Source organism: Zootoca vivipara, chromosome 8 (assembly GCF_965207765.1).
Source record: "Zootoca vivipara chromosome 8, rZooViv2.hap1.1, whole genome shotgun sequence".
In the NCBI taxonomy this organism is placed as follows: Eukaryota; Metazoa; Chordata; class Lepidosauria; order Squamata; family Lacertidae; genus Zootoca; species Zootoca vivipara.
Window position 1 is genome coordinate 6776606 of NC_142591.1, and position 20038 is coordinate 6796643.

Sequence of the window (20038 nt, forward strand, 5' to 3'; positions counted from 1 at the left end):
CAATGTTCAACCTGTGTACAATGAAATTAACCGAGCCTCCCCACCCCACAAACACTCAATCTCATTGCACTCTGTGTGCTTGTCGCACAACTCACCAACCCCAAAAGTCAGTTGCACTATATTATTTTCCATTCAACAGCCTAACAGCCCACGGATAGAAACTGTTTTTTAGCCTTTTGGTACGAATGATTATACTTCTATATCTCCTGCCCGAGGGTAGAAGATTAAAAAGGTGCTGGCCAGGATGTGAATCGTCCCTGAGAATTTTTCTTGCTCTCCTAAGGCAGGCATCCCCAAACTTCGGCCCACCAGATGTTTTGGACTACAATTTCCATCATCCCTGACCACTGGTCCTCTTAGCTAGGGATCATGGGAGTTGTAGGCCAAAACATCTGGAGGGCCGCAGTTTGGGGATGCCTGTCCTAAGGCAACAATCCCCTGCCATGTCCTCTAGCGGGTTCAGGGGACAGCCCATGATACCATGTGCTGTGTTCACTACCCTCTGTAAAGACTTTTTGTCCATGGCTGTCAAGCCAGCGTTCCACACTGTGATACAATATGAGAGGACACTTTCTATTGTGGACCGGTAGAAGGAGGCCATCAATTGTTGTTTAACATTGTTCTTTCGCAAGACCCTGAGGGAGTGGAGTCTTTGTTGGGCCTTCCTAACCATCTGAGTTATATTGTTTTTCCAAGTGAGATCTTCACTTAGGTAAACTCCCAGGAATTTAAAGGAAGAGACTCTCTCCACACACACACACACACACACACACACACACACCGATATACAATGGGGCTAGTTCCCCTCTCTTCCTCCAAAAGACTAACACCATCTCCTTTGGGATGTTCCTTACGCTGCACATGGAAACCAGGTCCTACAATGGAATAATGAGGAGAACCCCTCATAACCTATGTTCATAGCTGCCAAGTTATCCCTTTTTTAAAGGGATTTTCCATTATGCTGAATAGGCTTCCTCGCGAGAAAAGGGAAAACTTGGCAGCTATGCCTATGTTGAGGACCCCAAACTGTTACTTCATCGTATTACACTAGAATACTCATTCCATCGTATCTCAAACAATACCAGAAAGAGGAAAATAGCTTTGTATTTACTGGGTCTACTCCCAGGCTTAATTTTTTGTCAAAATAATGCAGCAAAGTTCTAGCTTCTAGTGTGACAGAGAAGCTGCCGTGGGTTCGGCAGATGCTTTGTTTTAATTGCACTGAATTACTGTTTTTCCTAGATGATCTTTATTATGTTTTCAAACATAAAACATTCTGAAGAGTGTAATTTTTCAAGCCTGTAATAGACAAAAGACATAAAAATAGAATACATAAGTTATTGCAACTACAGCCTTCGTGTTACATGAGGATATAGCCCTGTTGCTGTCGTTTAAAATATAAAGGTGGATCACACACCAGTCCCAGATATGCTTTGCTGGCAGAAGTCCCACACACTCCTCTGAGGTTTCTGATGTAAACAGGGCCACAAGGATTGAGTTCTCACTACATATTTCATTTACTTGCCAATTTATGCCATTGTATGGGGGGGGGGGGAATCATCAGAAGAAATGAACCAATAAGCTTGCTCCATCTTCCATGTGACAGCCCTTTCAATATTTGAAGATGACACTCATATCTCCTGTCAGTCTCCTCTTTCCCAAGCTAAACATACCCACCTCCTTCAACTGTATTTCATAAGGCTTGGTTTCCAGACCCTTGATCATCTTGGTCACCCTTCTCCGCACACCTTGCAGCTTGTCAACATCCTTCTTAAATTGTGGTGCCCAGAATTGGACACAATATTCCAGGTGTGGTCTGACTAAGGCAGAAGAGAGTGGTACTATTACTTCCCTTGATCTGGACATTAGACTTCTGTTGATGCAGCCTGTAATATCCCTAGCTTTTTGGGCTGCTACACCAGAAGGTTGACTCATGTTAAGCTTGTGGCCCACCAAGACCCCTAGTCTTTTCACATGTACTGCTAGTAAGCCAGGTGTTCCTTGTCTTATTTTTGTGTATCTGGTTCTTCCTGCCTATGTGCAGAACCTTACATTTGTCCCTACTGAATTTCATTTTGTTAGCTTGTGCCCACGTCTCCAAACTGTTAAGGTCACTTGGAATTCTGATTCTGTCTTCTGTGGCATTAGCTACCCCTCTCAGTTTAGTGTCATCTGTAAATTGGATGAGCATCCTCTCCGTTCCTTCATCCAAATTGTTTATGAAGACGTTGAAAAACAGCGGGACAGAACCCTGCAGCACCCCACTTGTCACTTTCCCCAAGATAATGAGGAACCATTAATGGGTTTGGTCAGTCAACTATCTTAGTGTTTGGTCAGTCAACCAGCTACAAATCCACCTAACAGTTTCCTCTTCCAGCCCACATTTTAGCACCTTCCTCACAATAATATTATGGGGGACTTTGTCAAAAAGCCTTGCTGAAATCAAGATACACTATGTCCACAGCATTCCCCCGATTCATCAAGCCTGTTAACTCCATCAAAAAAAAGAAAGAAATGAGATTCATCTGACATGAGGCATTTTTGAAAAACCCATGCAGAAAAACACATTGATGCAGAAGATTTTAAAGGTTAACATTTTCATTGAAGACAGAACTTTTCCTGGTAGGAATCATGGAAATACAATTAGAAAAGGACCATGGAACATGATTTCAATATGTGATCACAGCTGCCTGTGATCATATTAAAACCAGTACTGTTTCCACACAAAAAACCCTACGATACACACACACACACACACACACACACACACACACATATATATATATATCCCAATATCAGTCTGTTTTCCTCTATTACTGACAGTGCATTTGGCTCAGCAGAAGTGTTATGTGCCTTCAAAATGCAGATGGGTACATTTCTTTATTTAAGCCATCGTTGACCATTTTTTAGTCTAATGCAGGGTTTCTCAAACTTGGGTCTCCAGCTGTTTTTGGACTACAATTTCCATCTTCCCTGACCACTGATCTTGCTAGCTAGGGATGATGGAAGTTGTAGTCCAACAACAGCTGGAGACCCAAGTTTGGGAAAGCCTGGTCTAATGGTTACAAATGGCAATAAGAGAGCAGCCCCCGCTCTCAAGTTAACAGTCTAAAATATGACATAAATGGGAAAAGGTGCTGAGAGAGGAGGAGGAGGAAGACAACAGCAAACTCACACAGTGGGTCTCACGTTTGGAGTATTTGTAGCAGCCAGTTCAAGGAGTGAAGGAGCTGAGCTAGCTGAGAGGGCCTGCAATCCCCTCTTCCTCTTTTTATATCTGGGTGGAGTGTTGCTGGCTTCTTGTTTTCCACATAATGAAACCACCGTTTTAATAGGCAGGCTTCAAGCAAACCAGCAAGTATAAATGTTAACTCACTGACACGATGTGACGCGTATGGACATAAATAAAGGAAAGGAGACCTGACGTGGTTTTTGCTTGTTGTTTCCAGGTTATCGCATGAGATTAGGATCTAGTACAGACAAGAAAGATTCAGGCCGACTTCATGTTGATTTTGCACAGGCAAGAGATGACTTTTATGAATGGGAATGTAAGCAGCGGATGCTGGCCCGAGAAGAGCGTCACAGGCGCAAAATGGAAGAAGATCGGATGCGGCCCCCATCTCCGCCCGCCATAATGCATTATTCGGAACACGAAGCAACTTTGCTGGCAGAAAAACTGAAAGGTAACGGGACATTTCCCAGCCATGTTATCGGAAGGTCGATAAATCTACAACTCTGTCACAATAACTTCTGTGCATGTTAATGTGTAACAAGCTGGTCTCATTCTTAACTTCCCTGTAGCTGTTCAGGTGTGATAGTGCAGGCTGTAGCCTGTATCAAAAGAGGCAAGCATACCAAACAAGACACTCAGCCTCCTCTCTCTCACCACTGCTGCCGCATGGGTCTCTCTCAGTGTGTGTGTGTGTGTGTGTGTGTGTGTGTGTGTGTGTTAAAAAATAAGTCTGGGAACAAACATTTAACCAAATGCATGCACCGTACTTTTCTGTGTATAAGACGATGTTTTTTTATTTTATTTTAAAATTATGTAACAGATTTGGGGCCGTCTTATACACGGATAGTGCATAGGGGGGAATATGGTATTGGTTGCTGCTGCAAGCTGGAGATTGTCAGTGGCTACTGGGCGTGTTATTGGTGGTTGCGGAAAGGGCCGGTTTTGATTGGCTGTCGCTGCTGCAATTGGGCAGGCGATTGACGGTCAGTCGGGTGAGGGAATTTTGGCAATCCCCCCTAAAAAAAAAAAGCTCAACAACTCTGGGCAATCCTCCCTCCAAAAACCTCAGCAACCCCATTTTTTAAATTTGGAGTCCCGAAAAATAGGGAGCGTCTTATACACAGGAGCATCTTATACACAGAAAAATAGGGTACATGTGCTTAAAAATAATGGCATGATATCCTCAATGCACTTAGGGGTGGATAATGCAAAGACAGTCAAGAAGTTTGTAACAGTTCTTTTTAAAAATATTTTTAACATATTTTTAAAAATATGTTATCTATAAGGGGGAGGGCTTATAGAGACACCCCCTCATCCGAAGCAGCCCATATCCCAGCAGTCATGAGAGCGAAGGGTCTGATGGAGGGAGTCAGGAAACGGAGAGGGAGTGCCAGGGCTCTGGCAACATCCAAGAGCCCCTGCTCCATAGGCAGGAAGAGAGGGAGGCGGAAAGAGAGGACAGGAATCGGTCAGACAGATGACCCGTCCCCCCGATGCCAGAATTGAGGAGGAGGAGGAAAGGGAGGCGCTTCTCAGTTCCGAGGCTTTTATGTTGGTCCAGAACGCAGAAGGGGGCAGTGCAGGAATCTGACTCGAGCGGGTAGACACGGAACCAGCAGTTCGTTACACTGTAAATAATGTGCACAAATAAAAACGTCTGAAAGACAAGCATGTGGAAGGTCGTTACTCAAGAGTAGTCACTACAGCCCTGACATTATCTATTGTAAAATTACATAAAATGAAATAAAAATATAAGAAGAGTAAGAATAACAACTAAAAATGCGCACATGGTGGGTAGATGTAAGATAACTAACCGCTCAGCTTCCAGATTCTAGTATCTGTCACTGTTATTCACAACATGGGAGGCAGCTGGGGTCATCCCCCTGCTCTCCTCCTCCTCCTCCTCCTCCTCCTCCTCCTCCTCCTCCTCCTCCTCCTCCTCCTCCTCCTCCCAGGTTGCTGATTTCAAATACTGTTAAAAATCACACAGCACCGTCCTAGACGGTGTGGTACCATTTCTACAACAGACAGAAAAACATTACTGTACATGGTCCGCCAATTCCCTCAGCAATTTTCAAGTGGTCTCTGGTGGAAAAAAGTTTGGTCACTTTATATGCTAAGCTCATACAGAACAAGATGCATTGTCCAGGGTCATGCGGCCAATGAGATGGCTGCAATAGCGAATACGCAGCTTGATAAATGCACAGTGCCAACTTTGTAGGCAAAAAGGACCAAAGGGTTGGTTCGTATTTATGGTGGCACCTCCGTAGCCCCTGCCACAGAAGGGCTGCTGTTATTCTACTGATTTTGGTGGCTATGCAAAGGTGTTGGATCTCACAAATAGAGCTTCTCTGAGTGTCAGCCAGCAGTCACCCCTCTCAAGAAGGTGGGTGGGGGTTTCAACATGAGAGCTTTATCTGCAGATTTGAAGACCTGAGTTTCAAACGTTTGAACAGATACTTTACATTGGACACCCAGGTGGTTGACTTTTATCAGCTGATGCTATTCAAATATATAAATCACGACTTTCAAGACAAATCTGTGTTACAAGGTTTTAATGGCACTTCCCATAAGTATGTGTATGCTTGAGTAATTGACATGCTGCCATCAATGCAATAATTTCCCCTAAAATATACTTTACAGTTTGAGAAGGATGGCTTTTTTAATATAAGAAAGTGCTCCAGTATACTAAACAACAACAAAAAGATCAGTTATGCAAATCAATTATACCTAAGAGCATTTATATAAGCAACAAAGCATTATATTTTTTATTTTCATTCCTCTGAAGTAATATTTTTTTAACGGTGTCAGCTTGACTCTGAAGGAAAGGCTGCAAAAGGCTGGAAACCAAGCCCAGCTTTTAAATTGGATTCTATTATTTGCGTTCCATAAGATATCTCCAGCAGACAAAAAATAAATTTACTGTCAGGGATCCAGGTGAACTTACAGAAGCTTAGGAGGAGATCTACGTTCTATTTTCAACGAAGATAATTATTTCAGCATGTAAGCCACTGGGCAGTCGGCTCATCAATTTAGAAAGCAAGGAGTGAAGATGAAATTAGGATTTTAAAAATAACCCGTAGAGAGGGCATTATGTTAGGTAATGTAGTTGAGCTGTGAATAATTTCCCTCTAGCACTTGTTAAATTGTTAGCAACTTGTATCTTCTAATTACAGAACCAATGAAGATTTTTCTCCTTCTACAGAACCGTCAATTAACTGTTAATAGGCTTGCAGGCCCATGCAGTTTGCCGGTGATGTGGGCCTAGATTTTCCTGTGAGCGCCATAGCTGCCAAGTTTTCCCTTTTCTCGCGAGGAATCCTATTCAGCATAAGGGAAAACCCCTTTAAAAAAGGGATAACTTGGCAGCTATGGTGAGTGCTCGGAGCAGGGGCGTACCCAGGATCAAAACTAGGGGGGGGCAAGCCATGGTCGTTCAGGGGCGGGGCCAAGGCATGGGAGGGGAGGGGCCACAAAGTGGGAATGTGGGCGGGGCTACAGGGCCAGCGGGCTTGGTGATTCTGCGGCGGCAGCTGCAGCCGCTAAATGAATCCCCTAAACTCTCTCACACGAAATTCCCCTGCTCTGAAGACACAGCTCCCATCCATTTACGGCCTAACCACCCCCCTGAAAAACCCCTTTGGGCCCCGCTTTCCCTCCTCCAGGTCCCCCCGAAGCCTTTCCAGTTCCCACCCTATATATCTGGGATGGGGAAGGGGCTCAGAGGTCTGCTATTCCTGGGGGGCCATCCCCCCGTGGCCTGGGAGGATACCGGGGACCCCCCTGCCAAGCTGAGACCCTCAAAGAAGAAGAAGAAGCTACCACTGCCGCCTCCCCATCACGAGGGAGCAAAAGATGGGAAAGGTGGGGTGGCGCAGCGCAGGCGAGCGAGCGCCCCCCCCAGCTGCGACCCTACAGTGGCGGCGGCTCCCCCGCCCTCAACACCCCTCTCTCGGCAGGGGCAGCAAGGGAGAGCGGCTGGGGGGGTGCATTGGAAAGAAGGAAACAGCAGCCAATGCCCGGAGAGGGCAATGCACGCAGGGGGAGTGGAGAGCTGTGCCGCCCCCCAAGGCGGCTCCATTCCTATTGTCCGGGGGGGCGGCGAGGAAGGGTCGCTGCCGCTGGGCTACTCCTGCCACCGGCAATCCGGCGCAAACGCCCCCATGCAGCTTCCTTTCAGCAGCTGCGACCACCGCCTTCGGGTGCCGCCCCCACTCTTCCTTTGCGGGCTTCTGCTGCTTCTGCCCGCTGAGGCTGAACTGGCTCCTGTTGATGCACTTCCTCTCCCGGCCCAGGAGGAGTCTCAGTAGCATCTCCGAACTCGGGGGTAGGGGGTAGGTGGGGGTGCGGAGGGGGGGAAAGGGGGTGATTCCCAGCCCACTGCACCGACAATCGCAGTGCAGCCTACCGGGAGGGAGAATGCGGCAGTGGCTGCAACCAGTGCAGGGAGCCGCGTCTCTTTCACTTACCAGCCCTTAGGTAGGAGAGGTTGCCGCCTGGCAGGGCTTTCCATTGGGAGGCGCAAAGGCTTTAGTGGGTGGGGATTGGTGCAGATGTAGGCAGGGCGGGCTGAGAGGAGGAGCCGCCACCGAGGAGCCGCGGCACCAGCAGCGTTTCCTCCCCCCCCATCAACAAGCGGGGCGCCAGGTATTTGCTTCCCTAGTTGGGCCCGCGGTTTGACCTTCTAGGGGGGGCAGCTGCCCCTCCCTGCCCCATGCTGGGTACACCCATGGCTCGGAGAATTTCCCCAATCCTGCAATGTTGCACACACAATTGCAGCCACAACCAATGCTGTTTCCAGCCAATTAAATGGTTTTGCAACTGTGGAAATTTGCAATTGCTACCTGTTTAATGATGATTGTATTTTTTTAAAAAAATCTCTCTCTCTCTTTTTTAAACTCACTCTAAACAGTTGTCTCTTGAATGTTACTACTGAGTGGTCTCTAGTGGAATAAGAAATATGTGGAATTTTTAATATGTTGACTTTTGAAACGTCAGTGGAGTGACAATTTTTATTTAAAAGTCTACAGCTCTCTTATTAAATTATAGGGATGGATCTAGACAGAAAAATGCAAAAGACGTGCTCTTTTGTTCAAACCCATTTTCACCATTTCTCTGCTGTTTGGTTTCAGCCTTCAGGTTGTGCCTGCAAAGACCCACTTGATTGGAAAGTGTTGTATAATAAAGATACCTATTATAATAATATACACCACATTTTCTGTTTGCTTTAACTTTATTTCCAGCTTAATTTCCTCAGTTTACATGTTACATTAGAATAGCATTTGCTGAGTTTTTATTTTTGAGAAAGAAAAAGCGGCTTTAGAAGGCTGCAATTTCAAGTGATGTAGTGGTTTGACTCATTCCGTATTGGCTATAAAAAGGTAAAGGAACCCCTGACCTTTAGGTCCAGTTGCGGACTACTCTCGGGTTGCGGCGCTCATCTCGCTTTACTGGCCGAGGGAGCCAGCGTACAGTCATGTGGCCAGCATGACTAAGCCTCTTCTGGTGAACCAGAGCAGCGCACGGAAACGCCGTTTACCTTCCCGCTGTAGTGGTCCCTATTTATCTACTTGTACTTTGACGTGCTTTTGAACTGCTAGGTTGGCAGGAGCTGGGACCGAGCAATGGGAGCTCACTCCGTTGCAGAGATTCGAACCGCCGACCTTCTGATCGGCAAACCCTAGGCTCTGTGGTTTAGACCACAGCGCCACCCTTTAAAATTGCTTCCCTTTTTTCTTTCCTTGGGTTCCAGATGAGGAGGGGCAAATGGTGAGGTAGAACAAGGCATTTATAAGGAATACAAATTGCTTTGCTCCATTTTTCTTTGAAAATCAAATGGAATGTTTGAGTTATTGCTACCATGCGGTAGCTCCTCCCTCCAGACAGCAACATGAGGCAGTGGCGCAAGGAACATAGGAAGCTGCCTTGCGCCAAGTCAGACTCTCAGTCTGTATTGTCAGTGGCCCTCCAGGATAGGGTTGCATATCCTGTTTGGGATGCCTTTTGTCCCATTTTCAAAGTCATGAAAAAGCCACCTCCACCAGTGGCCTGGTCCACCTTTATCTATCTCATCCTGGCGGGATTGAAGTCATGGAACAGGGAGTTACAGCTAGTCCTAGTTTTCCATTGAATTTCCAAATTATCGTTCCTGTTGATACCAGTGTGCTCAGTTGGTCCAAGCCTAAAAATGGAAAGCGTAATGCTGGTGGTCAACAAAAGAGGTTTAAAGACTGTCTCATGGCAGATTTTTTAAAAATGTAGAACAAACACCAACAATTGGGAAACACTGGCCTGCAAGCGCTCCAGTTGGAGAACAGCCTTTACCAAAGGTGTCATGGGCTTTGAAGACACACAAACTCAGGACACAAGGGAGAAACATGCTAAGAGGAAGGCATGCTTGGCAAACCCACACCGTGATCAACTCCCTCCCGGAAACCAATGTCCCCACTGTGGAAGGACATCTGGGTCCAGAATTGGCCTCCACAGTCACTTACGGACCCATCGTTAAAACCGTGTTTATGGAAGACAATCTTACTCGGCGACGAGTGGTTGCCAAAGAAGAAGAAGAAGCTCAGTTTGTAAAACCAGGCTTTCAATTTGTGCTAAAATGCTCTCCCTGTTATTTTTAAAAATGAAATATTTGTGGAATTAAATATTTAAATGAAAAAGTGATTTAAAATGTGTCAAAATAGCCACACTTCCTTTTTGATCAACACCAATTTAGTACCATGTTAATTTCCCCCACCCCCTGCAAATATTTTAATTAGCACTGGAACGCTTGTTTTGCCTACCTTTTAAAATAACCTATTAAAGCCAAGTGATTATTCAGTAGTACCTAAATAACATGTCCTTAGCACAAATTAAAGAACCAATTTATTAAAGGCAATTGAAAACATTGCTTAAAAATTGGTGTGCTCAGAATTGTCCCTTCCCAATGCACATGCCAATGTAATAGCAGCATGCACACACACACACACACACACACACACAAACACTCACAGATACACCCATATAAAATCCCCCCCCCCAAAATCAGTTACGATTTGGCAGCCCAAGACATTTGGGCACCTGAGGTGAACCACAAATTGCTGCCCGCTCCCCACCAGGGAAGAAGGGGTGAGTGAACAAGAGGAAAATAATTATATTTATTAAGATCTGCTGCCCCTGTGGATCCTGCTGCCTGAATTGGTTGCCTCACCTTGTCTCATGGGTGGGCAAACCCTGGCTCAAAGCTACAAGGCTGGAAAGCTTCAGGGTCAAAGCACTTGGTCACTGAAAGCGCTACAGACAAGATAAATTAATAGTTTACGTTTAAATGATTCTTAATCTTACTCTGACTGTGAGCAGGGAGAGCCTTAAAAATCTTTTTTCATATAATTATTCCCAGAGTGAAGCTGCTTCAATATTGCTTTATTGGATGAAAATTCAAGCCACAACATTTTACAAGACTCATAGTAATTAGGACCTTGGATGACAATTTATAAAGTTTTATGTTAGGGTGTTAAGTGAAGTCTAGTGTAAGAAACATCGTAAATGTTATTTATGAGACTATTAATTCATAAGGGCAGAAGTGTATTCCTAGCACAAAGCATGCAATCGTAATTTAAACTTCTTGAATTGATTCTAGATGACAGCAAATTTTCAGAAGCTATTACAGTGCTGCTTACCTGGATCGAGCGGGGTGAGGTGAACCGCCGGACGGCCAACCAGTTCTATTCCATGGTGCAGTCGGCAAATAGCCATATCCGCCGACTCATGAACGAAAAGGCAACTCATGAACAAGAAATGGAGCAAGCCAAGGAGAATTTCAAAAATGCCTTAACAGGGATTCTCACTCAATGTAAGTAACACCTGTTAGTGCTGTGGTGGTGGTGGTGGTGGGGTGTTAGCTAATCGGTGTTGTTGTTGTAACCCCGAGGGTAAGTAGTTTTGATATAGTCCCTTTCACTGTGGAAGATCAAGGACCATTCATAAGATTTTACTTCTCAAGGTGAGCAATGTTATCTCAGTGGTGCTGTTGCCGTTTGTCAGTAAACTTGAAGCAATGGAAAATGTAAGTGTTATGTACTGAGCTGAATCATAGAACAATAGTATCCAGAATCAGCAGTCTGATTGGTCCTCAGGAGCCACCCAATCCAACTCCAGGTGGAAGTGAATCCGCAACCTGATTGGCCTGCAGGAGCAGCCAATCAGGCTGCTGGCAGAAGTCAATCCGCAACCTGATTGGCCTGCAGGAGCAGCCAATCAGGCTGCTGGCAGAAGTCAATCCACAAACTGATTGGCCCACAGGTGTAGCCCTGAAGTAGCCAATCACGCAAGGCCCATTGTGTAAATAATGTATATAAGCAGATGGTTTTGGGAAAAGGGCATTCTTCTCCTCTTCTCCTCCTTGATGACTACGAGCTGAATAAAGAGCATGAAATTCACTCTCGACTCCGAGTAAGGAGACTGACCGGGCGATTCCTCTGTACTCTGCTGTGAGCAAGCCCACTTATTTTTGCATTGAGATTCATCTGATAGCTTCTTGGAGTTTTGTAGGAAGTGGCACTTGTTTTCACTCTTTGGGGAGGGGACTGTAACTAGACATACAATAAAAAGATGTCTAGCTCTAGGAAACAAGAGTACATCCAGGCCACAGAAAACCCAGCCGCCTTTACTGAGCATCTCAACTGAGGCCCAGCTGCTCTCTTTGCCCTCAAACAGTAGAAGAACCTGACGTTCTGAGCAGAAGCAGCCGATGCTACACCAAAATGGTACCATATTCCAGAGGAGGTGGAAGCTGTCCCAGTTTACCTGTCAAAGCAGGTCTCACCTGATTCCTGTGGATGTGATTTGTTTTAACTGTTTTTAGTTTTGTATTGTAAATTGTTGTAATCTGCGTAGGGACTAGTGAAGAGCAGGTATTATTATTATTATTATTTATTATTATTACGGTGGTACCTTGGTTTGCAACCGCTTTGGATTACAACCGTTTTGGATTACAACAATGTCAAACCCGGAAGTGTGTGTCCCTTTTTTTTTGGATTACAACCCAATTTTTTTGGATTACAACCAATTGGGGGGGGGGGAGGCCCCATTGGCGAAAGTGTGCCTTGGGTTACAACCTGTTTTGGTTTACAACCGGACCTCCGGAACGGATTATGGTTGTAAACCAAGGTACCACTGTATTATTATTATTATTATTATTATTATTATTATTATTATTATTATTATTAACAGCAGCAGCAGCAGCAACAACATGGTATTTTATATAAGCTGCCTTGCAGATCCTTATAGATTGCCAGGTGGCAGAAAAATCAGATAAATAAATTTGCAAGTGTGAAGTGAGTACTTTTGTGCACCTATTAATTATCCAAGGCATGTATGTGTGTGTAAAATATAATCAGTTCCATAATTTTAATGGGCTTTCCTCATAAAAAATAAGCAGAATAATTTCTTGGCAGATTCTTTTCTTTTTTTGTAATAAAAAATACTTCTTGCCCCTTTAGTTATGAACATTAAAGCCAACTTTATTTTACTTAGACCAGTGTTTCCCAACCAGTGTGCCTCCAGATGTTTTGGGACTACAACTCCCATCATCCCTAGCTAGCAAGACCAGTGGTCAGGAATGATGGGAGTTGTAGTCCCAAAACATCTGGAGGCACACTGGTTGGGAAACACTGACTTAGACCATGTGGGAAATACTGTAGCTTGGATCCAGTAAACTGGCAGACAAATCACCTCAGTCAAAGCTTCTCAGTATCCCAGCATGGAGAGTTGCCTTTTCAGAGTAGCAGAGGTTAATCCCCTGTTTCCACTGTTCCCCCCACAGAGAAAATGTGATAACCAAGATTTACCGTATTTAGTAGAGTCTAATGCGCCATCAAATCTAATGCGCACCTCAATTTTCAGAACCTTGAAACCAAAAAAAGAGAGTATTTGCTGGCAAATGTAAATGTGCCACCAAATCGAATGTGCACCTTAATTTTCACAACGTCATTTGGCCAAAAAAGGTGAGCATTAGATTTGAGTAAATATAGTATAACTTAGCTATCATTAGTCACCACATAGTTATCTCTGTCAACAGAGTGTCAACAAGAGATGTCTAGTGCTCCACTTTCCCTCCCCAAGCCTATTAAGTGCGCCATAACACCAGTATAAGGCATATTCCCGAGTTTTACTAAAAGAGAACAGTTGCCTGTCCTCAAGAAGCTCATAGTCTGAAGCACATAGCCAGACAAGGGGAGTGGCTATACATTATTTCTTTCAAAATAATGATGAATATGTGTTGATGTATTTACTAATCAGTATTTAATTAATTTAGCAATCAGTAATTAACCTTTCTTAGGTTATCTGTATCTTCAACCTTTAGAATAGTGTAGCGTTTGTTTTTCTCTACTAGACCCCTTTTCTTGAAGCTTGGCCTTTGTTAGCTAGGCTGAATGGGTACAGTAAAGTAAAGTACAATAAAAAATAAAATAATAAAGATCGAAAACATTTTATATCTAGACTCTCCCTGCTTTCTTTAGCATGTTGGTTAGGTGTTAGGTTCTTGTTCCCTTTTTTCATGTAACATGGAAGTTTAATGGTTTTGCTGAGTTTGAGATTTATCTTATGGGAAGGGTGTCTTCAAAGCCTTGTGTGACACCCGCCTGCCCACTGCTTTTGTTGTAAAATGGAGCACATTTCGTGTTGAAAGCATTCCCCAAAGATTTTCCTGGGGACATTTTTTTTTTTGAAAGCCATTCGATACTCCTCTCTCTTTCCTCTTTATCCTGTTCTTCCAAAGTGTAACAAGAACCGCCACTTCATTTCTGGTTGGAGATGCTTCTGAATTATTGATCTCAATCTTCAGAACATGGGACGGTACATGTTTTGTTATGGAGTCTGAGGCAGATGGAAGGGAAAGTATTCCCCAGATATCACAGAGCTGTCTTTGCCATTGTGCTTTCTCATTCCAAGAAAAGCCAGTGCAGAGAACAAGCTGTATCAACGGATCAGAACCATTCATGCAAATACCTCGGAGTGGTTAGTCCATGAGCCAGAACTCCGATATTGGGTTGACTGGTGCCAAGCAGAGATGAAACTATGTTTTTTCTTCTAAAAGCTTATTGCCTGCAGTTTATAAATATGCATGCTGGATTTCTATAACTTTCGACTTTATGAGGTGCTAATTTATATTCAATCCAAATAGCTAATAACTATTCATCAATTTTCCAGTTATTTCTTGGATGCAGGGCACTGGCTGTTTTAGTGCACATTATCTCATGAAATTTTGTTGAAATCTGGGTCCTGGTTTACAGAATTGGCTTTTGCAAGATCCAAGGAGTGTCAGTTTACTCACTTGAGTAATGATCCAATTGCTGGAATTGTATGAATATTCCCAAGAAAAAAATGGTAGTCATTGGTCTCTGCCCATTGAGCCCTCCTGCCAGCCTTTCCCTTGAAAAAGAGGATTGGAGGGGGAGCCCCCCACATGAGTCCAAAACTTCCTCTCCCCCACCCCCTGGCAAACCTGGTCTTTCCCAATGGAATGCACCCTATTTGACTCTGCTGCTTAAAATCCAACAGAAGGGCTGGGCAGTGCATCATATTGAGCTATTCTCCACACACACACACACACACACCTCGTTCTCTCTTTCTGTCAATCAACTGCCTTGCCAGGGCCGGCTCTAGGCTCGCCCCCGGTGGCGCGGGGTGCGGCTGAGGCTGCCCCAGGCGTGCCTCCACTGTTCAGCGGCTTCAGGCCACTCTCCGGAGGCGCGCGGGCCTGAGGCCGCTTCCGCAGCATGCAGGGGCATCGCAACAGGGGGCGGGCAGCGCCCCCTGGCCCAGGGCCGGCCCTACAACAGGCTGGGTGGCGCAGTGCAGCTGCGCCCACCCGCCGCGCTGGGAAACGGGGCAGGGGGCGGGGCCCTGTGCCTTGCACATGCCCAGGTCCAGACTGCAGCATTCTTAGTGACTTTTCCCGGGAAGTTCCAAATGATAGCAATTATTTATTTATTTATTTATTTATTTATTTATTTATTTATTAAATTTGTATACCACCCTTCACCCACAGATCTCAGGGCAGTTCACAACATAAAAACACAACATGAAAGCACAAAATGCATGATAAAAGCAAGAACAAACAAACAAACAAACCAAAACCCTTTCCCTCCCATTTCTTTCTCTGGACTCTGCTAATGCCAACAGCCATAGCCATATGCTGTGTGCTTATGAATCTCTGCCCATTCACCTAGTTCCCAGAGAGTTGGCCCAAGCAACAAGAGATTGAGAAACACTGACTGCACTGCAATATTGTGTCATTTTACCAGTGGATAATTGTAGACTTGGGATTTCAGATATCCACACACACACTGTCACCAAATAATCTCTGTTGCAAAGCCGTGTTCTTTGGAAAACATCACCCTTTCTGCTCCAAAGCTGGCCTGCAGACACCAACTCATTAATTATCGTATCTCACCTTGACTGCTATAATTCTTTCTGCCAATGCAGTTGTCAGGCTTCAGCTTTTTCAGAACTCAGCCGCCAGCTTCTGACTACAATCAGATTGGCAGTGTAAACCCCCCACTTTCATGGGATCTGAACCTGGGCTGCCATGGAGAAATGAACCTGAGACTTCACAAGGTGAATGACGTACTGACATTACCGCCATCCTCCACTCTCTGATCAGAGCCCCATTTTTGACCAGGGCTTGGTCAGAGCTCAAAGCAAAGTATAGTGGCTCTGTGCCCTCCCTCCCTTAACTGTCTGTTAGTTAGAAAGACAAAAGGCCAGAATGGAGAAGTGAGTTATGTGAGCTGGATGCAAAAGCTACAAGCTGGGAAGGCAGAAAGAGAGAGATGCCTGATTTCTGCTGAAACCCAAGGCTGTGAGCTTGGGAGAAGCAAGACCCTCTGGCTCAGGGTGTATATATGTTTAAATAAACCATCGATCCTAAAGACACCACCGCCCCTGTTGTTGTTGTTGTTGTTTAGTCGTTTAGTCGTGTCCGACTCTTCGTGACCCCGTGGACCAGAGCACGCCAGGCACTCCTGTCTTGCACTGCCTCCCGCAGTTTGGTCAAACTCATGTTCGTAGCTTCGAGAACACTGTCCAACCATCTCATCCTCTGTCATCCCCTTCTCCTTGTGCCCTCCATCTTTCCCAACATCAGGGTCTTTTCCAGGGAGTCTTCTCTTCTCATGAGGTGGCCAAAGTATTGGAGCCTCAGCTTCACGATCTGCCCTTCCAGTGAGCACTCAGGGCTGATTTCCATCAGAATGGATAGGTTTGATCTTCTTGCAGTCCATGGGACTCTCAAGAGTCTCCTCCCGCACCATAATTCAAAAGCATCAATTCTTTGGCGATCAGCCTTCTTTATGGTCCAGCTCTCACTTCCATACATCACTACTGGGAAAACCATAGCTTTAACTATATGGACCTTTGTTGGCAAGGTGATGTCTCTGCTTTTTAAGATGCTGTCTAGGTTTGTCGTTGCTTTTCTCCCAAGAAGCAGGCGTCTTTTAATTTCGTGACTGCTGTCACCATCTGCAGTGATCAAGGAGCCCAAGAAAGTAAAATCTCTCACTGCCTCCATTTCCCCCCCTTCTATTCCCAGGAGGTGATGGGACCAGTGGCCTGTTGTACCTCATCCCAAAGGAAACACAGACCCTGAGTAAGCACCTGAAACCATTGGAATCTGGCACTGCTCAGAGATTGGGGTGGCATCTTGAAAGGGGTTTGCTTTAGGGACAAGCCAGAGTTGACAGTGTTCACTCATTTCCCCATTCACATCTAAAGAAATTAGAGGAGAGATAAGTCCTCTTCCTTTTTATAAGGATAGGCAGGCCCTGCGCTCTGTCACGGAAGGTTCCTTTTCCTCAGCCCAACTTGCTTCTGGTAAATTTCCTGAGGTGAGTGTTCCCCTCGTCTGGGGACAGGGTTGTCAGCTTGGAGGAAGAATCGAAGTGTGAATGGATAAGGCTCCTTTTGACCTGAAAAGGTGGGGGTAGAGTTAGCCACCCAGACAGAGCTGCAGCTTCCATCAATCTGGGGTTATCTGTTTCAGAAGGAATGCAGGAAACCTGCCATAGCCTGGTCTATACATGGCACAGCCTATTCCAAATGCCTCTCTGCTAGAGCTATCCATTGGCGCTGCACAGTGGCAAACCATGCTGAGGTAATACAGGGGCGGGTTTATTTACACATGCATACAATCGAAGCCTGTGATGGAGGGGTTCAGAGCATTAACACCCCCAAGAGGGTATTGCTTCTTGCCACAGCCTTGGTTGCAAACAGAAATAATAATAATAATAATAATAATAATAATAATAATAATAATAATAATAATAATTTATTATTTATACCCCGCCCATCTGGCCGGGTCTCCCCAGCCACTCTGGGCGGCTTCCAACAGAAGAATAAAACACAATAATCTATTAAACATTAAAAGCCTCCCTGAACAGGGCTGCCTTCAGATGTCTTCTAAAATTCTGGTAGGTGTTTTCCTCTTTGACATCTGTTGGGAGGGCGTTCCACAGGGCAGGCGCCACCACCAAGAAGGCCCTCTGCCTAGTTCCCTGCAACTTGGCTTCTCGCAACAAGCAAACCACCAGAAGGCCCTCAGCACTGGACCTCAGTGTCCGGGCAGAATGATGGAGGTGGAGACACTCCTTCAGGTATACTGGGCCGAGGCCATTTAGGGCTTTAAAGGTCACTTTACCTTTGAATTGTGCTCGGAAACGTACTAGGAGCCAATGTAGATCTTTCAAGACCAAAAATCAATCACAGCTCTCTCTCTCTCTCTCGTTTCCCAGCCTGCAGAATTCTTCCAGCTTCTAGTTCACCCATCTCCCCTCTCAACTGTGGCCTTTGTCTTTCTAACGACCAGTGAGTTGAGGGAGGTGGCCCACCCATTTTCATCTGGCACAGAGCCACTGTCTTTGTTCCATTACTGGCTCACCAGGTAGCTAGTGTGGCTAATCCAAGAATTAGAAAGGGGCCCAGGCATTAGAAACATCTCAGCATACAGCCTACCCCCCCCCTCCCCAAAAGCCTATCACAATACAGTTGTGTATTTCCATTTATCCATACAATTTACATAAAATACAGTGATTTTCATGAGAACATATTCTTGCATCTTCTATCTTCTCAGGATACTTTAAGGGGGAAATTGCCTTTCAGTGCTTCCGTTATTGACAGCAAGACAAAATGTTGCATCTGGCTAATGAAAATTTTATATGACATTAGATTAATCAACAGATGCTTGTTGATTAATATTTAACCATGCTTATTGCATGGCACTTCTGCTGAATGGATGCTGCCCCTCCGCCATTCTCATTAAGAACCATTATACCCTTTCCCCTTCTGAAGCTTGCATTCGTGTACGCATCACTGTTTTCCTTGCCAAGAAACCCTTGAGACCTCTTGCTGGTTCAAGATGGGTGTTGCTTCCTTCAAATATGCCAGTTTTCCCCCTCATAACACAATATATTCTGTGAGTCACAATCCAGCTTGTGAAGCAACACTTGAGGAAACGAGCAAGGGGAATCCATTTTTCCCCTCTTTTAGGCTTGATGGCTTTATTGGCAACATGAGGCCGAAATGCTAATAAAATAATGCATCGATGCCGTGATGCGTGCGTTTAAAATGCAGGGGAGATGCCAAAGTCAGCAGCTCCCTCAAGACACCTACTAAGATGTCCAATCTCTTATCTCAATCAGGGCGCGGCTGGACCCTGACTTCTCCCCAACTGCTTAAACTTTTCATTCCTCCTTATCCTTGTGTGAAGTTATTCATTAAAATCACATATTGCTGTTGTTCTGATATGCTTGGAACTGAAACAGCTGCTAGAGATCCAAGTGGTCTTTGGAATAGAAAATAAATCATAATGATATAGACCCAGCAGAAGCCTTGCCAACCCAGCACCGATGTGCAGGGTGTTCTATAAAAATCATTCTCTGTAACATGAGGGGCATTTTGCAAAAATCTTAGGCAGTAACAGAAGAGGCAGCCTCTTTTTTTGCAGTCTTGGGGGATCCACGTGAGAAGGCTGCGAATGCGTTCATTCAGTGATCTCTGATTATTTGCCATATTTGCCAGCATTCCTCTCGCTGTGGGTGTATCCAAAGCAACATCAGAAAACAGCGCAATCTCGTTTTATAAGTGAAAACAAACACAGAATGCTTGAGCTGTTCCGTTCCTTCACGCTCCAGTCTACGTCATGTTGCGAAGCCAGCAGTACGCGGTACCTTCCTGCAAGGCTGAACTACCAGCCTGCCAAACCTTTAGAAAATGCCCACCAGGCCCAGGCCCAGTTTAGCACTGCCCATAACATTGGCCCTTGCAGAGGTGGCGGAGAGGGAAACAAATTTAAATTACATGTAGGCGGGACTAATGCCTCTGTTTGCATTAGTATGATCTTTATTTATTTTTATAATAATTTTTATTAAATTTTTGCATTAAAGAAAAAATATAAAACAGAACATACATAACAAATATCCACCTTCTTCCAATCCCCCCTCCACAGACCCCCTCCTGCCACGAGAGAGTCCCATGAAGGTAGGCAGTCGAAGGTGGTCCATTTTATGATTGGGTTTTTCCTCCCCCCTCCCCCACCCCAAAAGGCCCCCCCTGCCACCAGGGAGCTCTAGAAAAACAAGGGAGAAAGAAGGGGAGTGTCCACCCAGCCATTTATCCAAAAACAAAAAAAAGGAAAAAGACCCCCCCCAAAAAATAAAAACCCCTCCAAAAAAGAATTCAGAAGAAAAAAGAAAAAGAGAAAATTATTATAATCATTCCATTTCCATAAACATTGTGGGGATTTCCCCAACCCCACCCCCA

General features: G+C 45.0%; 1 protein-coding gene across 5 annotated transcripts in view; it reads left to right on the top strand.

Moving 5' to 3' along the window:
- ENOX1 (ecto-NOX disulfide-thiol exchanger 1) overlaps positions 1-20038 on the top strand; it is a 264024-nt gene that overhangs the window by 179540 nt on the left and 64446 nt on the right. For all 5 annotated transcript variants that reach the window (XM_035103500.3, XM_088676096.1, XM_035103504.3 and 2 more), the window contains 2 exons: positions 3450-3683; positions 10860-11072. In XM_035103500.3, coding sequence (XP_034959391.1) covers positions 3450-3683; positions 10860-11072 — 447 coding nt within the window. The remainder of the gene's footprint in view (positions 1-3449; positions 3684-10859; positions 11073-20038) is intronic.